The sequence below is a fragment of the Astyanax mexicanus genome, chromosome 2, assembly GCF_023375975.1.
Source record: "Astyanax mexicanus isolate ESR-SI-001 chromosome 2, AstMex3_surface, whole genome shotgun sequence".
Classification (NCBI taxonomy): Eukaryota; Metazoa; Chordata; class Actinopteri; order Characiformes; family Acestrorhamphidae; genus Astyanax; species Astyanax mexicanus.
The window spans coordinates 51,572,196-51,595,140 of record NC_064409.1 but is presented as its reverse complement, the minus strand read 5'-3'; the positions used below and the strand labels follow the sequence as shown (position 1 = coordinate 51,595,140).

The 22,945-nt window shown below is 37.5% G+C and overlaps 1 protein-coding gene across 2 annotated transcripts in view; it reads right to left on the bottom strand.

Annotated features, from left to right (window-relative positions):
* cntn1a (contactin 1a) overlaps positions 1 to 22,945 on the bottom strand; it is a 129,902-nt gene that overhangs the window by 25,918 nt on the left and 81,039 nt on the right. For both annotated transcript variants that reach the window (XM_022672333.2, XM_007244332.4), the window contains exons 4-14: positions 18,916 to 19,042; positions 15,292 to 15,476; positions 14,786 to 14,881; positions 13,544 to 13,750; positions 10,854 to 10,953; positions 8,737 to 8,918; positions 6,495 to 6,619; positions 5,577 to 5,694; positions 4,254 to 4,404; positions 2,040 to 2,167; positions 721 to 893 (exon numbers count right to left, since the gene is read on the bottom strand). In XM_022672333.2, coding sequence (XP_022528054.2) covers positions 721 to 893; positions 2,040 to 2,167; positions 4,254 to 4,404; positions 5,577 to 5,694; positions 6,495 to 6,619; positions 8,737 to 8,918; positions 10,854 to 10,953; positions 13,544 to 13,750; positions 14,786 to 14,881; positions 15,292 to 15,476; positions 18,916 to 19,042 — 1,592 coding nt within the window. The remainder of the gene's footprint in view (positions 1 to 720; positions 894 to 2,039; positions 2,168 to 4,253; positions 4,405 to 5,576; positions 5,695 to 6,494; positions 6,620 to 8,736; positions 8,919 to 10,853; positions 10,954 to 13,543; positions 13,751 to 14,785; positions 14,882 to 15,291; positions 15,477 to 18,915; positions 19,043 to 22,945) is intronic.

Genomic DNA, 22,945 nt, shown 5'->3' with positions numbered 1-22,945 from the left:
AAAAGTTAACATAAAATTAACAATATAATATATTTTCAGTGTCCTGTCCATATTTTGTATGTAGTTGTTTTAGCTGTATAAAATATAAGAAATATCAAATATATAAATGCACACATTTTTGTTGCATAATATTGAGGGTCACTATGACCTGCAACTTTATAATCTTAAAAGGCCCAAACCTAACAACAGTAAACTAGTAGTAAAGGGAGTATCTTGTGAAACCCAAAAAAATTCAACATTTTAATCGCTGGGGTCAAACTGACCCCAAGGATAAAGGGTGTAAATTTAAGGATAACAGAAGGGATAACAAATGTGTGATAGTTAAACCTCCTGTTATTCTTCCTGTTAATTTAAGAACACCCTTTATATTTGGGGTCAATTGTCCTAGCAATTTAAATAAAAATAAAATAAGTAATATCAATCAAATCAATTTATGTATTTCATTTTATGTTTAATTTTAATTACCTTGCTATCAGACTTTCTCACGTTACTAGAAGTATACTCTTGTTAGGTTAGGACATAAAGCAAAGCAAGTTTTGTTTTTTTTTGAAGATGATAAAATTTCATGTCTTATAAATATTGATATTTCTTACATTTTTGTTTTTCATTCAGTTCATCTGGACAAAATATTCAGCCAAGAAACCCTACTGGAAAGTAAGACACAGTAGTATCATGTAGGAAGATAGGATGTTCTGCCTCCATTTAGCTCTGTGCTCCTACCATCACATGCTGGTAATACTCTCTGTCCTTGTCGAGGTCAACAGGATTGCCATCGAGGGACCAGATGAAGGTGAGGTCTAGGCTGGAGTCATGAGATGCAGCACACTGCATCCTGGCATTTTCACCCACACTCACATCAGCGTTTGTTGGAGCCAGTGTTATCTTAGTAGCATCTGAAAGACAAATATCAAAGCGATCCTCAAAGCAATTGACTCTTGACAACTTTGTCCAAAATTTGAGGATTTAAGGAGATTTTATTGTCATTTCTTATCATGTGGTACATGAGGTGGAATGACGGTCCAGTTTACACCCAAAGAGCAATTTTAACATAGATCAATATAAAGACAAAATAAAATAGAAAAAAAAGTATAACAGAATAGAGAAGATAAATACACAAAATATAAATGAGAAGGAGCAGCTACATCCAAAGTGCAAATTGCTATAGCAGCATGGATGGATTATGAATGGATATTACTAAAATGAAAGTGATAAAGTGTCTCAGTGCGGGTAAAGTGACAGTGTTGTTTTAATATGGCCTTGTAAAGTGTCAGTACAGTGTGTTGGCTAGGTGGAGTTTAAGGGTTACAGCTTGAAATTAAGCTGTTTTGTCCTTTTTATCAATGTATGACAGTCTATGTCTATATATAGGTATATAGGTTTATTTTTATATAAATTGATTTATATTCTATATATATATATTTTTTATTCTTTGTATTCTTTGAACTGAAAAACATGCCCAGTACAGTATATATCTGGTGCTGTTTTCTGATTCTCAATAGAAACTGTATTGTGTGTTTTTAACCAGCAGATGGCAGAGCTGAGTCATATATCAATCACAGTATGGTGCCTTGACTAAGCTGCAGGATTACTCACACTTTATTTAAAGTCTCTCTACGCCCACAGGCTGGAAAGGAGAAGGCACTAAAGACCAAATTGAGAATTTAAAATATCTGATTGATTCAAATTCAAAAAATCCTTCACTCACCCTAATAATCACAGACCAGCATCTAGTTCAAAGTCTTATCTACAGTCCCAAAGCTTCAGTGGTGCTGAAGAGGACATGGCAATCAGGTTTATACTAATCCTTCTCTGCAAACAATAATGATGCATTGAGTTTTTCTTTGCACTCACTCAGCACACAGCTGTCTAATCAAGTGCAACCATAATATTAGAGTTGATAAGGGTGTTCTAATCACAGTAATAATAGCTGTGTACTTCCTTTATTGCAGCAGCTCTTAAATATGTAAGCATTATTGCAATTGTGAAATGCATTATTGATGACAGACAGACTGTCACAGCTTCAGCTTGTAGTTGCTTACCTGTCACTAGGAAAGATCCGGTGCTGTTGGCTCTTCCTTTGTCATTCTCAGCAAAGCAGGTGTATTTCCCCTCATCACTCTTGGTAACATTGCGGATCTCCAGACTCCCATCCTCCCAGATGAATATCCTAGCACAGTTATTCAACATTATTTTAAAGGTTTGTTTTTTCATAGAAGGTTTCGTATACAAATACTTCATTACCTTACTTATCCCTAGAACGCTACCCCCGGGTGATTTTCACCCACACAATTTTATCATGTGATTTTCATTGTGTTGCTGGTGTCTGAGTTGCATGGGACTTTGGGGAGCTTCAGGGCTCTCATTGATGTCATTAATATTATGGTTGACTCCCTCCTCCCATCTTTGTTTTTCAAGAGGCAAGAGTTCGAGTGATTTTCATATGCAACTGAAACATAAAGCCTAGTGCTTCCCACTTGGGCGATATGGCCCTAAATTAATAAAAATACCAAAAAAATAGTATTTTTGTGACAACAGTTCTCTTGGCAATATGACAGAATACTGAATTTAAAAAAATAGTTATAGAAAACACTACTGCAACAAAATAAAAAGGTATACGATATGATATGGCACACCCCTAAGATCTTAAAAAATACAAGATTTTTTTTACAGAAGTCATGATACTAATATATCTCAATATATCCAGGGTTAAAGTAAAATAAATGATACTGGACAGATATGATCTGTCTCTAGTAGATATATAATGGGAAATGAGAACAGTGTGAATTTTTTTTTTTTTTTTTTTGCTAAAAACATGAAAAAAGTAGTACCCTGATGTGATAATTAGGGGTGGGTGATTTTATACACTGATATTTCAGGGTATAATATCATTCACCACAAAAATCTAATTTTTGATTTGTAACCAGCCAATAAACCCACAGAATCACATGTTATATTGCGAAACACTGAGCTGCATTATAAACATACATCAGCTTAAAGAAAGTAATTTAAATTGGAGAATATTGCAGTTAAGAGTATACATGGACTGAGAAATATGATTACTGGGCCCTCTGTAAAAATCCTGCTCAGATTTCTAAATTTAATTTTGTTTTTTCCTTACTCCAATCTATGAGATCTGAGAATTATATATACATGTCTACTAATAATCAGATGGTTATGAACAGATTTTAAAGTACATGTAAGTGGAAGCCCTTTCGAGGCGAAATGGATCGTCTGCTTTAAGAGAATATGGCTAATATGCTAGGCTTAATATGCCAAAAGCTAATGCTAGAGCGACAGAAGACATAACTATATAACTAAGAAAGGTAGACCTTGTTGACAAGACTGCACCCTGAGTTAGTGGAGGGGAGACACAATCATTAAATAAATGATGACAGGAACCAATAGTTAGTTTAACTTTTGTCATATTAACTTAAGGTAAAATAATTTGCCAACAATTGCGTTTTAAATACACTTAAATGGCAGACATTAAGTTAACATAACTTGAAAATAATAAATTATATTTACTTTGATCAACTTTGATACTAATTGATAAGTAACTGAACTAAACAAATGTAGCTAGCACAACTTGTTGGACCCACCAGGTGTATTTGGTTCACATATATCATTTCATTGACTCAACTTATTTTATTTAATTGGACTGAAATTCTAGGGTTGTCAGCAGAATGTAAAATATACATCTCAGAGTTTAAATAAATTAGACCAACTAAAGAGAGTGAGAATTTATTTTTATTTTACAGTGCACAGCTGAAATTAGTACTTTATGTATAACCTTGTACATGCATACCATATTGCTTTACTATCATATTATAGCCTACAGCCTTTAACTAGGGCTTTTAACTCTAATCAGCCAAGACCCTACTAAATGTCCTGGAAAATCACAGGGAAATTTACTATGACTGTATCAGAGTTCCTGTCCATTGACCAGGCCATATGTTTCTGTAGAGTAAGAATGAGTGAAGGATCAGATTAATGTCTGGGTTCACAGAGAGATCAACTCTCACTCAGCAAGAGTCCATCCTAACTGAGGAGCTTAGGACAGAGCTTAGTGCAACAGTCTATTGAGGTAAGACAGCAAACTGGAAAAGAAACAGTTCCAGTCTGAACAATAATTAAACCACCTGAGGAATCAGGAGGTTGTGGCTGGTTTTATGGCAGCTCCATTAGATTCTTACAATGAGATAAAAAAAAAAAAAACATATACGTATACTATACATATGTATACTATCTCCTACCTGCTGGAGTTGGAGAGCATCTCTGTGCCTTTGCTCCAGGTGAAGGTGGGTCTGGGTGCTGCTCTGGGTTTGCACTCGATCACCACACGTCCATTCTTCGCTCCCAGCTGCCTCTGCTTCACTGGGTTCAACTCAAACGAGGGAGCGCCCACTAAACAACATGAAAAATCAGTTACCTTACAGTTTGTGTACATCATATGGACAAAAGTATTGGGACACCTGCTCATTTATGTGTTTCTTCTTAAAACAAGGGTATTAAATATTACGTTAAAAGAGCTTATCCTGCCTTTGTTAAGAGCATCTGTCTCTACTATCCAGAATATGCTTTATACCAGATTTTGGAAGATTATTGTGAAGATTTGGTTGCATTCAGCAACAAGAGAATTAGTGAGGTCAGGATATTGGATGATCACCAACCCATCTCATCCCAGAAGTACTGGATGGAGCATCATTGTCCAGAGAACACAGTTCAACCACTGCTCCACAGCTCAGAGCTGTGTAGGCATGTAGGCATTGTGCCAATACAGTTCTTGAAAAAAAGAGACCACTTCAGTTTTTGAAACAGTTTCCAAAATTCCAAATAAAAATATTGTCATTTAGAGCATTTATTTGCAGAAAATTAGAAATGGTCAAATTAACAAAAAAAGATGCAGAGCTTTCAGACCTCAAATAATACAAAGAAAATAAGTTCATATACATATCATAAGTTTTAAGAGTTTAGAAATCAATATTTGGTGGAACAAACCTGGTTTTTAATCACATTTGTTTTTTCATGCATCTTGGCATGTTCTCCTCCACCAGTCTTACACACTGCTTTTTGATAACTTTATGCTATTACTCCTGGTGCAAGAATTCAAGCAGTTCAGCTTGGTTTGATAGCTTGTGATCATCCATCTTCCCCTTGACTATATTTCAGAGGTTTTTAATTTGGTAAAATCAAGGGAAAACATCAATAAGTGGTTTTTATTATTTTCCAGAGCTGTATATATCTTTGTTATTTATTGTATTTTTAAAGTGCCTTTAGGATTGCTGCTCAATTTTGTTGTACACTGTGCAATGACAATAAGGTATCTTATCTTATTTCAAAAATAGGTATTTAAAAATAAAAAGGAAAATGCTAGTTTTTTTATTGCCCTAAACAAACAAAACTTTAAAATAGGTTAAACCCAAAATTTAAATATTCCATTGTTTTTCCTTGATCAGGACATTAACGGGTTAAAGTAGCTGAATTTATTTATCAGAATGCATGTTCACCAAGAGAAAACATATATGTTTAATAAAGTGAATTGTGTCAATCTGACAAAAAGCATTAGAAGAGCTTACCAAACACTCGGAGTTCAGCGTTGGCATAGATAACTCCGTGTCGATTCTCAGCGATGCACTGGTACATCCCAGAGTCATCAGATGTCAGATCTGTGAAACTTAGCTCGTGCATGCCGTACTGTCAGGGTCAGGAGTAAATAAACAAATTATCATGTACATTTCACTCATACGTTATTAAATTACATGAACATTTTTGAAAGCCAAATTATCTTTTGAGCAATTTCCTCCAATACGATAATCACTCCCTACCGAAGGAACTGGCAGACAGAACAAAAATCATCTGCTGCTTGTTTAATTGCCTGGTAAAACTGCTCTAGTGACAACTCAATCCCTTGTTAAAGATAACGGTGCTACCTGTGTAGCATTTGTCACTGCTCAGGCTTCACTGTTAGCGTATTGATGTCAGAGAGATAATGAGCTTTTTGATTTGCATGCAGAGTGTGTTTAGAGGGTTGCCCCTGCTGTGCTATGCCCCCTGCATACACTCCCAGCCTTCTGGAACAGAAGCGCCTGTTGCCAGCAGTGTTATGTAATAGTGTCAGCACCCGCTCAGAATCAAGATAGCCTGGCCTGGAGTTTGCCTCACTGACTCTGTGCCCTACTTCAGACTTGAGTTATAAATGCCAATCACCTAAAGCATGCCTAAAGCCAGAACACCCCCTACTTTTCCTAAATGACCCATCAAACTGTAGATTTTAATGTGATTATGCTTTGCTATGATGCTAAACAAATGTTCTATCTCACTTTTACAATCTTATATAGGAAAGAGTTAATATAAGGACATCATAAGGACATGTTCTCTAGGAAAAGAACATTCTATGACCTGTGGACCTGATTCAATAATCTAGTTCCAGTGCTAAGCCCCACTGAGCCTTAATAATGAAACTCCTAAGATAGAGAGGAATTTGAAGCACCTACCATTTGTCCGTTCTTCAGGAAGCGCACATGTGGCTTAGGTTTTCCGCTGGCTAGGCAGGACATGGTGTAGTCGCTGCCAATGTCCCTCTCACTGCTGCTGATGTGCTCCACCCACTCTGGAGAAGCTGAAAAAGAGAAACCCAAGTTTCACATAAAAATAAAAATAATTGAAAGCATATTGCAATTTCTGAGACTGCAGATTATATTTATATACTATTTATAAAACTAAATTTATCATTTACACTTTAGTGAGTCATCAGGTACTAAAAATATAAGGGCCATTCCACCAAATGGGTGCCATTTGCTTATTGTAACTTTTTTTTTAACTCTGAATCTAATAACACATATATTTACCAATTCTAACTATTCTAACATAAACATATACTGGTCAAACTTTCCTTTTTTTATTTTTTTTAAGGTTTCTAACAGGAAGATGGTTTGTGACATTAAAAAGCATGTTTAAAAGCAAGTCAATTAATTCCTTTGATTTTCTCTCAAGAAAGTCTTTATTTTAAAGGAATGATTGACTGCATGTTCAAATAATTGATATTTATGACAAAAAAAAAATCACTCCTGTTACTGGCACTCACTCCCGTTACTGGCACTCTTTCCTGATACTTTTTATGTAAGTAACAGTTGTTAGCATAGAATTAGCAAAAACATAAAGAGTGGCTAAATGGTGGCTATGCTAATAGCATGAGGACACTGAACACATTCTAGTGATTTTAAAAATAAACAAACAAGATCTAAGATTTAATTTAGGTAACAGGAAAAAGTGTTGAGATTGACCTCCTCAGTCATAGATACAATAAGATCAAATATACAGAAAAACAAATTAAGGACTTTAATTACCCATGGTCTTCAGAAGATTATTTAAAGTTAAATATTATGTATTTATTATGAAAATATTTTTAAAACATAGATGGGATTTGTAGTCACACAACAATGCTAAAAATGACATCTCTGAAGGAGTTTAATAATTAGATTTCATGGTAAAGTTTATAGTTAGAAAGTGAAGACAAGTATCAAATGCCATTTTTCAGTCTCCTAAATAGTTTTTTTTTATTACATATCATACTTTTTCAATTAGGTAAATGTACAATACACTATGCTTCATAATAAAATGTATTTTACAGTTATTTTGTGTGCACATTTATACATGTGATTTACAGTATAAAATTTGACCATGCAGTGTTAGCCCAGTAGACCTTGCGAAAGCTCACACTGTATAAGTTGTGAAGTTTTTAATCTTCTGAGGGAAGCTGAACACTGGCCAGCATGCTCATAGCAAGGCAAAGTGAATTATCGGAGTTTGAGAATGGCCTGATTGTGGGTTTCAGATGGATTGGATACTCTATTTCCATAGTCACATGGGTATTTAACACTCCTAGATCCACCATGTCCACATATGTACTGGTAAAAAACATTATAGGAGGCATTACCACCCACAGTAGACAGAGCAGTGGGTGGTAATGATTGTGACTCTGTGGCGTCTGACTAGAATTGTGTGTGCAAACAGCCTCTGGCAAAAATCACTTCCACATTCAATGCAAGAGATTCCATATACATATCCTGCAGGTCAGTGCAGTGTTTTGTAGATTTCCTATGACATGGCAAAGATCACTGGGCACAATACTAGTTCCTGCCCCATGAAATGTGCCTTGTCGGTCGGATGTCACTTTAGGGATGAGGTGAAGTCCCCGATTCACTGCAGGGAATCACACACACCAATACATTTACACACTCACTCCTTGGGGCAATTTGTTAAAGCCAATTCACCCACTCAAGTGTGTTTTTGGAAGATGGATGAAAACTGGAGCACCCGGAGGAAGCCCGCATACACACAGACATAAGAAGAACACTGCGCTCCTCACACAGACTCTGATTAAGAGCGAGGATCAAAACCACAACCCCGGGCCCCTGGAGCTATGTGGCACACACCATCTGTTGTGCCATTGTGCCATCCACAACATATACAAAAATAAGTTCAAGATTCATGAGTGATTTCAAGCGTGAGTACATTTAAAATATGTCTTCAAACATTTTAACAGACATACTCATTATTGCATTTTGTTACAAAAAGCAATTCATCCACCAAAAGTTATTTTATAGTGATAAAATACACTTTTTGCTGTTCCAAAACTGTCTAGTGGCTATTATATAACTGTGTATTTGCACTTTCTGTATGGCTGACATAAGTTATCCTCACTTTATGCACATCAACTGGTGTTCCTTATCTTACCTTCTACATAGAGATGTGCTTTATGCCAGTCTTTTCCCTTGGAGTTGAGCGCCTCACACTCGTACACGCCCTCATCCTCATACTGCACGTTAAAGAGATGAAGCAGCCCTCCCGCCATGCTTATGTCATGGTGGACTGGCAGTGCTCCATCCACTTTCCTCCATCTGATCTGAGGAATAGGACTGGGGATCAAAGAGTAACATTAATGTAAAAATATTATAAGACCCTGTAAAAAAAATTTTTTAACATACTTTATTATGGACACTTTAACAGTATTGACAGATTTACCATATTGGCAGATGGACACATTTAAAGACATTTATCTAGCTTGTTTTGTTTAGTTTTAGCATTATATCAGCATTGCTCAAATGATGAGAAAAGCTTATATATCCATATGTATATTAGGACAAAGAATTTCATGTGGTCTCCTTTCCTGAATTAGACACTGTTTCTTCATGAATTATAAAATGCATCCAAATAAATACAAAGTGGGGTCAATAAACAAACATGAATAGCTTCAACAATACTGCCTTTTTTTTTTTTAGCAAAATACAAATAAACACTCTCACTTTCCCACTGCCAAACACTCCAGTGGGAAAGTTCTGAATAATAATCCAACAACACAAAACCAGTTTTAGAACTTTAGTAAGCTCTCTGCTCCTCTTAAAATTAGAGACTGAGAGAAACTGTCATGAAGTTGACAATTAATTGTGGAGTAATCTTTCTTAAAAAATAGCTATACTATACTAGCTATACTAGGTATGCACATGCCATGCATTTGGGTGGATCTGAATGTAATCAATTGTCTTAACATTATTACATATTCCTCAGTTAAGTTTCAGTTTCACTTCAAGTGTTTTGTCACGACCTCCCAGGTGCTGTAGTAAACACTGATTGCTTATTTCCGGTATTATGGTCACATGTTCTCAAGCATGCACAGACTGAGAAAAATGAGAATACTTCCATTAACAGTTTACATGGGCTGACGGCATTTTTACACCAGCAAATATTTGGTCTGGTTAAAACTGACTTCATTTGTACCCTTAATGCAGTTCGATTGAGCAGGAGAGAAAACAGTAATCACACTCAGGTGCAACAACCGGACCGACACCTGCTAGAGGAGGTGGTCTCGGCTCTGTCCCATACGAACCCGAACTAGTCGGTGATGAGAACATGACTCGGTCTCAATCTGACCCAGCTATCAAATATACTACTTTTATTTGAGCTAAACTGCTGATAAGGCATATTTAAACAAAGTTTAATCTGATATTTTAGCCAGATAACGCTAATTACCACAGCTATGAACAAACGCTGTCTTCATTCTGTTTCACGCTGTTCACACACACGCGGTCTGTGCTGCGTTCACTACTTGCAGCTGCACAACTCCTACATGTACTACTACATGAAAATCAGTGCTGCACGTTCAATTGAAAACACTGTGTTTAAAAGCGTAGCAGCAATTTTTCAGCCTTCTGTGTCAAAGCAGTCACACTGCACAGATATACAGACACAGAACACAGAAATTTTTCACTGTATTTACTTTCTTGATAACGCGCCAGACTGCTCTAACCAATCAGAGGAGACCATAAGCTCACGTGGTTTATTAGTGCGCATTTTGCTGCAGTTAGGTTTGTGCCTGTGTGAAAACAAACCAAACACCAACTCCAAGTAAACAAGTAAACTTATCAACTACAATTGCTGTGAATAATCTGATTTTAAAAACTTAATTTGATCTAAGAAAAGAAGTCTAGAAGAAGTCTAAAAGAAGTTTAAAAGCTTTTATCTTAAGAAGTGAGTAGAGACCGGAAGGTTGGTTGTTCATTCCCCTGTTTCGGCAGGACATCAGGACAATGGGAGTGGCTAAGGTGACTGAGGTAAGTTCTTACTACTCTATTCATGCTTGTGAGTTGTGTGTTTTATTGCCATGGATGCAGTAAAGTTTAAAATCCGTTGTATAGGTGTCTTTGTTCTTTGGCAAGACACTGGAAGCTCATGCAGTATAAAAAGCAGTCTCAAAGGGGTCAATAAATGAAAATAAATGGCTCCCTGAACTTTCTGTCTTACTGTTTTTACAACAAAACCCAAATAAACAGTGAAGAATAAACACATAAACTCACTTTCCCAAAGCAAAACACTCCAGGGTGATGTTCTGGCCGACCAGCGCGTATGTGTCTGGGAACTTCACTCTGATATCAGCTGGGTACTTCCGAATGGGACCTGGCAGACACAGTACACAACGTTAGTCTGCTGAGTCACCTGTTTCCAAAAGCCTACACTGGAGTCTGTCCCTGCTACTACTCCTGCATTACTCACGCTCAAAAGAAACACACACACACAAAAACACACACACACACAGTGTCGTTGTCTTGTTTTGTGTCCATCTCAATAGAATTTCTCGTTCCAGGCATTTTACTTCAAAATATTTGGCTATGGTATGACAACTCAGACACGCTATGCACACACTCATGAACACACACACACAGAACACATGTACTAAATATGGGGCAAGATGGAGCCCAAGGCTTGTGCTGCTCTATGGTTATGTAGTCATAGGAGAGCATATGTGTGTGTGTGTGTGTGGAATGGAAGAGAGTGATCTCTCAGGAGTAGAGAAAACAAAGGCTTGTCTTCCTGCCTGTGTTTCTTTTAGGCATTCTGTTGATCATAACACCTTGCAGGTTATTATAAACTAGTCATGTGTTGCATTATGATGAAACATCTGGTCCCAGCTCCTGAGTGGCATGATATTCAAACTTGTGCAAGCATAAATGTAAACAAAAGTCTTTTGTCACTATGATCCGAAGATTGCCGAATGCTTGCCATCAGCGGCTGGAGTCCGAGAGAGAGCACACAAGTTAATGCCATTTTCTCGCTACTCCTACAACTACTAGGCATCTGTTAGCTGTTGTTTCAGAGATGACTACCTAGTGATGCTGCATCAGCAGCAGTTCCAAAAGAGGCGTGGCCTAGTGTAGAGTGATAGTGATAGTTTATATAAACAGGGATGAGCTAACTGGCATTTTAAATTGGCTAGAAAATGCTGTAAAATTAATAATAAATAAAGAAAATTGTATATTATTATCAATGTTTAAGACCTCAATGTTCGATTTTATTTAAGGCAACATTATGCATCAACTTTTTCTACAAAAAGTACAGCTTTAAATTGATTAGGATTCTCCACTTACTTTTAATGGGGGAACAACTGGCTCTATCACTGCTACTCTAATTCCCAAACCATTGCTTACTTTAGTGGAGCTGAGACCTCTTTTGAATTCTGTCTTAACACTGTGTAACGTCACGTCAAGTCAAATGAGCTTAGTTTTTACATCAAGAATTTCAATGCTCCTTTAAACCTTTTTTTTTGAAGAATAAGAATGAAATGTCCAGGACTATGCATTGCATTTTAGGGTCACACTACTCAAATTTATGGCAGAGTATTGTTAAGAACCAGGCAATAGTGTGATTTTAAAAATCAGTACAATATTGCTAACCACAATTTCATGATTTTCAAGTGTATCAATATTTCAATCTTTTTTTTATTAAAGACTTATTTTCCTTAGTGGTCCAGACTTTCAGACCCCACTTTACATTGTCAGGCCAACAAGATGAAATGTTCATCAAAAGTAGGCCTTGTTTTAGAATCTGAACAGGCAAGAACTGACAAACTGACAAAAAAGACTTCCAGGAAACAGCAACGGCCATCTGGTTGCCAAATATCCTTCCCCTTTATTCACTTCTTTGCAACTCCCTTTAGCTTTTGCAAAACAAGCACAAAAAAAGGCCCTTTTCTACTTAATTGTGGTTTTATATAAGACAAGAAATGTAATCAATCACAAACTTCCGCTTGATCGCTGCCTAGAAAACCTCAAAATGAAACACTGCAATGTTACAATATATATTTATTACAATAGTTGTTACTGTTGTACTATTGGTGGATATAATTCAGTATTTTTTTTGAGGATCCTTTCATTCTTGGCAATGCAGTTCATGTAAGTATTGCCTTTAATGCTATAGATTACGCAATTCAGCTTTACAGGCTAGAAAACCTTATAGTCATTAAAGACTCTGCCCTCACTTGCTTCAGATCTTATTTGACTGGCCACTACCAGGATGTTAATTTAAATAAAAACTGCTTTTATCAAACCAGAGTAAAATATGGTGATCCACAAGGCTCAATACTGGGCATGTTTCTCTGTAATCTGTAAGCATGATATTAATGTTTCCTCCGACACTCAGTCTTATATATCAGCTAAACCAAAACAGGACCTCTTTACATAGAGACAATCTATTACCTTACTGACAGTCTCAAAGAAATTAAAAACTTCATGACTTATATATTTTTTATTATTAAGTCTGATAAGTCTGAAAAAACTGATAACTTACTCTCTAATACTCTAATATTGATTAGAGCATAAATGCTAATATTGTGGTAAACAACAAACAATATATGATGGATTCTCAGACCTGAAACTCTGCAAAGCTGCTTTGTGATAGCATACACTGTGAAAAGTGCTATAGAAAAAAAGCTGAATATATATTTTTTAAGTGTAAAAAAGGTTATAGAAATGGATCAATGGGGCCAGAAGGTCACTGGTTCAGAGGCATTTCCCTCAAAATGCACAGCTCAGTTGTCCCTAAGAGCAAGGTCTCTAACTACCAATGGCTCCCTGGCTGTGTGTGTCTGTTCCTTTCGACCTATTCACTTTTGTGAGATGCGGAGGTTTTAATCCACTGTACTGCTGTGCTCTGGCTGTAAGGCGTGTTTCTAATTCTAAAGTGCTGAGTAAGAAAGTAGTAAACAGCTTACGCTCAACCAGTGGAACCAGTGGGATGAACTTGCTGAAGACACTCTTAGAAATAGAGGAGCTGGTGACGAAGCAGGAATAGTTCCCACTGTCAGATCCCTCCACTTTAGAGATGTACAGATTCCCCGTAGTCTGAGAGACGAAGCGGCGCTTATCCAGAGGGATGAAGATGGGGAACTCGTTCAGCATCCAGCGAAAGGAAAGATCATCTAGACATATAACAAAGCAAAAGACTTGATGCTCAATAAAACTGTTCTGTGGAAGTTTTTACATTTCACCTCTTATAAAGATATGCACTCTGCATGAAATAATATTTGCACACAGAAAGAATCAACCGACGGGAATGAAACTTGTGCCAGAATGGCAGAAGGTAATCTTGGTGGAGAAAACCAACAAATTCATGTGTGTGGAGGCACTATGGTCAGTGCCAAGATATGTAACTGGTTTATTGACAAATGACACAAAATTGGCCCAACATATCATTTACGTTACTAAGGTCCTCAAACCTTTTACCTGGAAACCTCTTGCCTGGAAGACACAGAGACTATGCCGCGGCCAGTCGCATTGCCAGACCTAGGCCTGTCACGATACAATTTATTTGTGAACGATATATTGTCCCAAAAATTATTGTGATAAACAATATTATTTTAGTTTTAGAACCATTAAATCATAAATAAGCATCCATACCCTTTTAACGACAACGAAATTTGGAATTAATCATAGGTTGAGAAATATTTTACTTTTTTCTTCCACTACTGCAGTTCACACTGTGTGTATGAAGTCGTAGTTACTAAAAAAAAGTGGTCATTAAAGCATGACTAGTAAAAATACTGTTCACTGTTATATATGTGAACAAATATACAAATAAACACAATAGATGATATCACGATTATCAAATATTATTAAGGTCATGTCCATTTATTGTACGATAAGTTGATAATGCAATTATTGTGACAGGCCTAGCCACACCTATCCATAATCAAAAATATGTGGATGCACTCGACTCAATCGCAGTCAACATTCCAACCCCACTTCCAAATCAGCAGGAACTGTAAGAGAATATTGAAGCTGCAGACGAGAGATGGGATGCATGGAATGCCGAGATGAGACGTGCGTTAAGTCTACATTTTTAATCATTTGTTGTTCCTGATAACGTTAATCCTCCTTGCGAAAAGCATTGCAGCTCCTCAGTGCAGCTATTTTTGCAACTATTTCTTTTTATAATGAGTGTACATTAAACAAACCTGGGAAGTGTGGAGGAGGGGCACATAGCAGCACCACCCCCTGACCCTCTTTCACATACACAGCCTCCCGCTCTTCTGTGGAGAACATGTCCAAATCTAGAGAGACACAGAATTAAATGAGTTTATTCTCTTCCACAAGCATGCTCATTACGGCTCTCCACACCACGCCAGCGCCCCTGACCTTTGATAATAATGCCATGCAATTTCCACAAACAAAAGGAGAACGAAACTCAATTTCACATAATTTTGCATAATCATCACCATCGCTCCTGACTGAAACCCATACTTCAGCAGAACCCACACAAGCATTCAAAAAGGTTTGACAGCACAAATTAATTTCTGCCTCACCTCAACAAAAGCTACCCAGGGCTAAAAGGTGTGCGCTCAGGTTTTTGAAAATGCTACCTACAGTAACACTTAATGAAGAACATAAAGTTCAGGCCGGGTTCAGCGGACCTAGAGCAGCATTACGTAATGCCCTGACTTGTCCCGTCACTGTCACTCACATCCAAACTGGACGGACGCCTCTCTGCTGATGACTGTGCCGAACTCATTGGTTGCTAGGCAGGAATAATTCCCAGCATGCTTGCTTTTGTCTGGGTTGCTGATGACCAGATTGCCCCCCAACTGTAGACTGTAGTGGTCATCACTTCCTTCCTGGATCTCAATCTCCCACTTATTCAGCCTCCACCTGCACACAGGGATAAGAGAGGTTCATTACAGCGGCAAGATGAGATAAAGCATAAAGCAAAGTATTTATAGACTAGAATGACAGTTTGTTAAAAAATAATGCATAAAAAATGGCCTTATACTGCGAAAAAAGCAGTTTTACATAATTTGTACCATCATCGCTCTTGACTGGAAAAGCATAACTCAGCAGAATCTGCAAAAGCATTTAGAAAGGTCGATAGCAGAAATTACTTTCTGCCTCACCTCAAAAAAAAAAAAAAAAAAATAAATAAATAAATAATGGGTGGTCACAGAAACTGATAACCTGTACAGTATCTCTTCCCTGAGGGAGAGGTGAACTGTTTGTACTTCTCCTCTCAGAATAAAAATACAGGTCCATTCGAGCTTGACCCACAAGATTAATGAACAGTTTTTTTTTTTTTTTTAACACAGCCGTGACTATGCTGAACTCTGCACTCAATGATGCACGTTATGAACAATTGTGCAATACATTACTTATTATTAAATATTTATTATTTTAATCTGTGAGAAACAAAAAAATGTATATGGTGGTATACAAATAGTAAAGTGAAAGATTTCATGTAATTATAGTACAAGTTTTTTGGTAAAATGACTTATTACTCCATTTTTTAAAAGGAGTGTATGACACTTTTCTAAGAATTAAAATATGTTAAAAGTGAAAGATTTCATGTAATTATAGGAGAGTTTCTTGTAAAATAATAATTATTCTGTTTTATAAGGAATATATGATACTTTTTTTAAGAATTCAAATCTGTTGAAAGGGAAAGATTTCATTTAATTATAGGACAAGTTCTTGTAAAATGACAGTAATAGTTGTTAATCATAATTAATACAATAACTGTTTTTTTACGGTTTATATCTGTTTTAAATGTGACAGTATTTTTCAGTTTTTTTACAGACATTTTCTGGTGCTCCCTGCTTTCGTTGTAGTTAAAGCTGATTTTGTAGTTGTAGTTAAAACTGAGTTTTGGGATTTGGGGGGCCCTCTCTGGTGAGAATGGGTAATTGCACCAGGCATGTGGAAGAATCATTTTAAACTGGGTGGGTGTGATACGGTCTTCTTTCAGAGCGGATGAATCCGATTCTAGGTTATGTTCAGTCAGAGAAAGAGAGAGAGAGAGAGAGAGAGAGAGAGACAGAGAGAGAGAGAGGGAGAGAGAGACAGAGAGAGAGAGAGCACTCAGTCAGAAACTTCACTTCAATTACACACTTTGGTTTTACTCTGGGCAAATAAGCTCCTCAGGTCAAAATTTCCCCTTCTGAAGTCTCCATTGCTCTACCAGCCGCTTGCATTCAGTAAAACTGAGCCGGATCCTCTTTCAGAGGCTGTACGTGTGACATAAGTACATAAAGACGGGTGATGTGTCCAGAAGAACTCACGCAAAAAGCGACCCGACACCCCAGTTTTTAGAATAAATATATATTAGGCTTAGCAGGGATGATCGTTCCAGCACACTGGTACCATTAAACACAATATTTTATCCCTTCTTCACTCAGAAATGCTTCTGCATTCAGTTTAGAAACAAAATAATATGTACTGCCACTTTAAACACACAATGACAATAAAGGAATCTTGAATCGTAAATACTACTGTAGGTTTCCTACAGTAGATATGCAATTTATATGCATCATTATTATCATCAGTAATTACACAGGGTTGTGTGTAAATGGACTGCATAAACAGAGCTTTTCCGTACATGTTCCTACATTCCACACCATCTGTTTTGGCTACCCGATGCTCAGCCCTGCAGGTGACCTTGAGGAGCTGCCAGCTCAATAGGAAATGAGCTGGAAACAGTTAATCCTATTCTTCCAACGACCTCTGACCTCTAGGGCGGTTTGGGGTGGAGTGGAGGTAGCAGGGGGGTGATGGAGGGAGAAATTGAGTTAAGCAGGGCAGGTGCTGAGAGGGAGTGAAATTACAGCAGTGGATTAATTTGAGGTGCAGAAAGGGTCAAACCCCACATGGACGCAGAGCACAGAGAGGGGCAGGAGATGTCTGGGTGGTCAAGGCCACGGCTGATGTATAAGGAGGAGTGTAATGGGAGCAGCTGAGTGGAATGAATGAGGAGGCTAGAAAATAAGTGGTAAGAGTGCAACAGTGTTAAAATGTGAGCTAGTATGTTCAGCTCCAGCCCCGAAGGTTTTCCCACATACACTGTGAAATAATTCAGCAGCACATGAATAAAATATGCTACATCAATATACAGCTCTGGAACAAATTAAGAGACCACTTCAGTTTCTGAGTCAGTTTCTCTGATTTTGCTATTCATATGTATATGTTTGAGTCAAATGAACATTGTTGTTTTATTCTATAAACTACTGTGTAAAACTACGGACAACATTTCTCTCATATTCCAAATAAAAATATGGTCATTTAGAGCATTTATTTGCAGAAAATGAGAAATGGCTGAAATAACAAAATATGCAGAGCTTTGAGACCTCAAATAATGCAAAGAACAAAAGTTCATATTCATAAAGTTTTAAGAGTTCAGAAATCAATATTTGGTGGAATAACCCTTGTTTTTAATCACAGTTTTCATGCATCTTGGCTTGTTCTCCTCCACCAGTCTTACACACTGCTTTTGTATAATTTTATGCCACTCCTGGTGCAAAAATTCAAGCAGTTCAGCTTGGTTTGATGGCTTGTGATTATCCATCTTCCTCTTGATTATATTTCAGAGGTTTTCAATTTGGTAAAATCAAAGAAATTCATTTTCAAGTCTCTTATTTTTTCCAGAGCTGTAGTTTTTGCTATCGACTTATCTAAAGAAAAAACACACACACAATTAACAAATTTAAGGTTTAAAATATGTATGTACATTTAGAGTGCTATTTCTCTTTAAAAATTTCTGCACTCATTTCAGAACATACTTTTTTAATATGTTCTACTATTGGTTCAATGACAGTGTGACGGTAAACTGACTATTCAGTAGTACCGATTTCCTGGTAGTGTTTAAATAATATTCTCAAATGTAATTAATATCTAATGCTGTAATTTTATGTCCATCTGTACAACAAATTGGGCAAATGTATATTTGTGGACACATTTGTGGATTCCTTAAAAGATAAAAAAAAAACTTCAATAAAAGGGTTAATCTGAAAAAAAAAAGTCTAATCTTTTGTACAAGGCAGTATTGGGTTGCTTAACTTTGAATATTCACCTAAAATCTAGAAATCTTTATCAGTTATTCTAAATTTGTTTTTATTCTAAAAGAAGTTTCCACAAAATATATCTAAGTATATAAATGCAGTCTGGAATCTGTTATAGCTTAAATTAAAAGTCACAACACAAAACGTACATCCATGTATGTTAGAACTAATGCTGCTATACAGCAGAGGCATGGTCAGGCATTCTAATGCTGCTTTGCTAACTAGAGCAGTGAAGCGCAGCATGGCAAGTCATGAGCATATGTTACTTGTATGTGGCAGGTGGGCTGGCTTGTGCTCGGCAGCTCATGATTATCTTGTCCTCCGGTGACTCCTCGGGGTAGATGGTGTCAACTGGCTGCTCCTGAAACACAGGTCCGTAGTCCGCAGAATCATCTGAGAGAGACAGACAGACAGACAGAGGCAGTGTTAGTGTGGGAACAACACACTTTCAGAGAAATAGTGTTGGTATCCTGGTGATTTGACGCTGGTATCTTAAAGCCTCTGAGGGGTTTAGGAAGCAGTTCCTGCACTTCCTGCAGCTCCAGAGCTGGAGGGATAAAGAGGTCAGTAGACTGAGTGAGGTTTAATTCCTACAACACAAGCCCTGTGTGAAACCAGCGAGCCAGGTCACCCACAATGACAACAGCTTTCCCAAAGGAGGGAAGCTTTGGTTTATTGTTTATGAACACTTTAGACACTACAGCCGTCTCTGACAACTGCTCTGCATCACACTGACAACAGAAGACTGTAGTTAACAAAGGTGATTTCTGACAAATATTTTAAAAAAATCTAAATATTCCTATTTTTAATTTGTAATAAGTCATTAGTCATTTTACATCCCATGTTCATGCTTTATGTCCAAGACAGAAGAGTCAACATGCTTTTGTACATTACTGATCACCATACCCATTTTGGCTGGGAAACTACTGTATTTTACCCCTCTTTCCCGTGTTAGTATTTTCCCGTTAAATTCCCATATCAAATTACAATTTTTCAAAAACATTCTTGTGCCTCTCCAAACTAAAATATCACTAACCTCAAGAGAACTGCCACCCAGGCTGCTGCAAGTGGCAGTTCTCGCGAGGTTAGTGCCAACAGCTAGAACAACCCTATAACAACAAATCAGATGAGAGATGCAGGGATGCAAGAAGATTGCATAAGCATTTCTGCCTACAAACGTGAAGACCTTATGTAAATATCTAGAAAAGTGTTTTCATTTAGGCTGTATCATAAGGCTGAATTACATATGTAGGAATGTCCACAGTATTTCAGTGTCAATAAAGGTAGGGCTAACAGATTCTGATCATCTAATTGTAGTTTGTAAGGTAAGTGGTTCACAGGTGGTTATTTCAGATTTCTTGTAAACATTGTCTTAAAATGTAAGGGATACTGAAGCTCAGTCGGGCTGGTGGGACGGCTCGAAGCAGGCGGCGGAAAATGTCCTAATTTTTAAATACACAACTTGATGGTGCACAACTTGAGTGAGATTACTTTAGTAGGTGAACATAAACTGTAAAAGGAACAGTGTAAATTAGGTACAGGGAAATGTATAGCTATTACTGTAGTTACTACATACATATATCTGTAATTTTAATAAGTTATAATCACAGTACTGTGGACTACTTATAATGCATTATTGGATTAACAATGTAAATTACAAATGCTAAAATAGTTACATAGTTTTAAAACAAAGAAACTATTGTTATTTTACTATAAAATGTTCAATATTTAAAACGATTAATGTTTATTAAATACATTGATAGCTACTAAATAACGTTTTATTTCATGGTTTCATTTTGATTCCAGAACAGGAATCAAGCATCACCTAAACACTCTACTCTACATGGTCTGCAGTAAACCAATATCACCAATATCAATATAAAAAAATGGCCAAATCTCAGCAATGATCCAATAATAATTATTATTTTTAATTACTTAGTGAACCAAAGCAAAGTAAACTGTACAGAAAAAAATATATACATTGTTATGTACACTATGTATATATGTTATGTATATACAGTGTTAAGTACACTTATTTTGCATGCAGAGGACAGACGAACACGCCTTATGCAAACAGCATCATTAAAATGTTCATTACTGTACTCCCAACTGCTATTATAATCCAGTCAGCAAGAATCATTCCTCAAACAGCTCAGTCTGAAACGACGACTTCAATCAACCTGCCAATTCCATTAGCTGCGTGCTAGGCTAATTGGCCTCAGTCAGTCATCGGGGAGGCAAACATCAAACGCCAGTCTTCTTGGGCCCAGACACAAACACAATCCAAGGTGATGAATAACTAATGAGCCAAAATGTTGTACTGCAAACGATTCCCTTAGATCCAGACTGCGTGAGCTGCGTGTGCTGCGTGAGCTGTGTGTGCTGCTGTACGTACATGCCCCAGTGTTTGAGCGTTGACTCTTTCACCCTGACAAGCTCTTATTGTCTGCCACCGGTCCTGGTATGTCTCATTTATTCATCGCAGAGTGCATCACTCTCCACTGAACAGATCAGGAACTTGTCAAAACGTGACAACCTTTAGAAATTCGTCACAAAAGAACAGACGTACATCCTTCCAACACAATGAAAGCTTTCAGACCAACAAAGTGGCTTTGAATCCCATTTTGATATGTAATAACCGTGGAAGAACTAGGGGAAATGTTCCCGAACGGGGTACTGAGGTTCTGCGGTATTAAATCTGACAGGTGGTACGATCACAACCATTCAACTCCATCCTTCCTCTGCGAGCCAATCAGTGAAAAGGTGCTTCAGGAACTGCGTGATGAAAGCAGAATGGCTGGGAAGCTGTGAGGGTGAGCAGAGAACTCGCTTCATACAGAGAAATAATAAGGATTTCTCTCATCCGAGAAACAAGCATCAAAAGAGACAGATGGCAGGGAGCTGTGCTCGACACGAGGGCACAGAGTGCAGAGATCCTGAATACAGGCAATCTATGCTCTCTCTCGCTCCTTATTCTTTGCCTTACTCTCTCTCTCTCTCTTTCTTTCTCTGTTTCTTTCTACTCTCAGTATCTCTTTATCTGTCTTTATCTCTGCCAGTGCTTCTCTCCTCCCTCGCTCCCTCCTCCCTGACTTGGCATCTTTCTCTGTGTAACAGCTGAAAGGGGCCACAGTGCAGCGTGGAAAGAATATCCTAGTGGAAAAAAGAGAAAACGCTCCAGCAAAGACTAAAAAAAGCAAGAGTGTAAAAGAGTGCTTTTCGGTTACATTTCACTGGCCAATTACGTCGAGGCAGATTTTTCTACTGTATAAAAGCAGCAGAGCAGGAGGTAAGAGAGGAGGATGTGAGAAGAATACTTTACTATACTGGCCTATACTTCAAGACACGTTTGATCTGTTTTTTTTTCTGATATTTGATAAGTATGAAAAGATGAACTGACCTCCAGAATGTGCGTGTGTGTTGCACTGATTGTGTATGATGAGTCTCTTGTCTGTTTACAAGGACAATTCCAGCCAGACTCTGCAGGTCAGTGCAGTATTATTTAATAACCTTTGGACGTGTCAACAATCATGGGACCCGATACCAGTTGGTATGTCAGTGTAGCTGTTTGATTGTAGTCTTTTTCAGCATATCAAACCTCAGACCCTTGATCCTCCTGGTGGTATGTAAAGGAATATGTTATCAAGTTGTGCTGTTCACATGGATAATTCCATACAGAAGCTACTGGTCACAATCATTAACACTCAAACCTCTACAGCATATTCCTCGTACATGTCACACTTAGCGCTTTTACACCAAATGAACTCTTAAACTGGTTCCTAAACCAGTTCCGATCAGGCTTATAAGAACTATGGTGTTTTTCTGCGAACCAGCCCGTGTTTCTACCAGTTTTAGTGGATCATTCAAAATGTCACATCATACGTCATCAACAGAGGGTGCTGCAAAACGATGGTGAACACGGTTGCCAATAAATAACCTAGTATTCAGTTCACACTGCGAATGAATGTTCCTGGTTCCGGAACCTGCTTTTCTTGGTTGAAACGGGGTAAACAGTTTAAAATTAGTTTTGGGAACCAGAACAGTGTCGGCTCCACGATGGTGGATCCAGGAATGTTAAATGCTTACACAACTTTGGAAATGAACTGTCACAATCTTCTGGCTCTCACTATCAGAACAATAATTCCAATGTTCGTCAACCTCACCTGTAAGATAACACCTCAAAACTTATGCAGGTGCGGGCATTCCTTAATTGTCCCCTAAGTGTTGGGATTGAGTCTTGTAGAGGTTCTGACAATATTTACAATATGTATAATCATTAAATGTTTGACATAATGT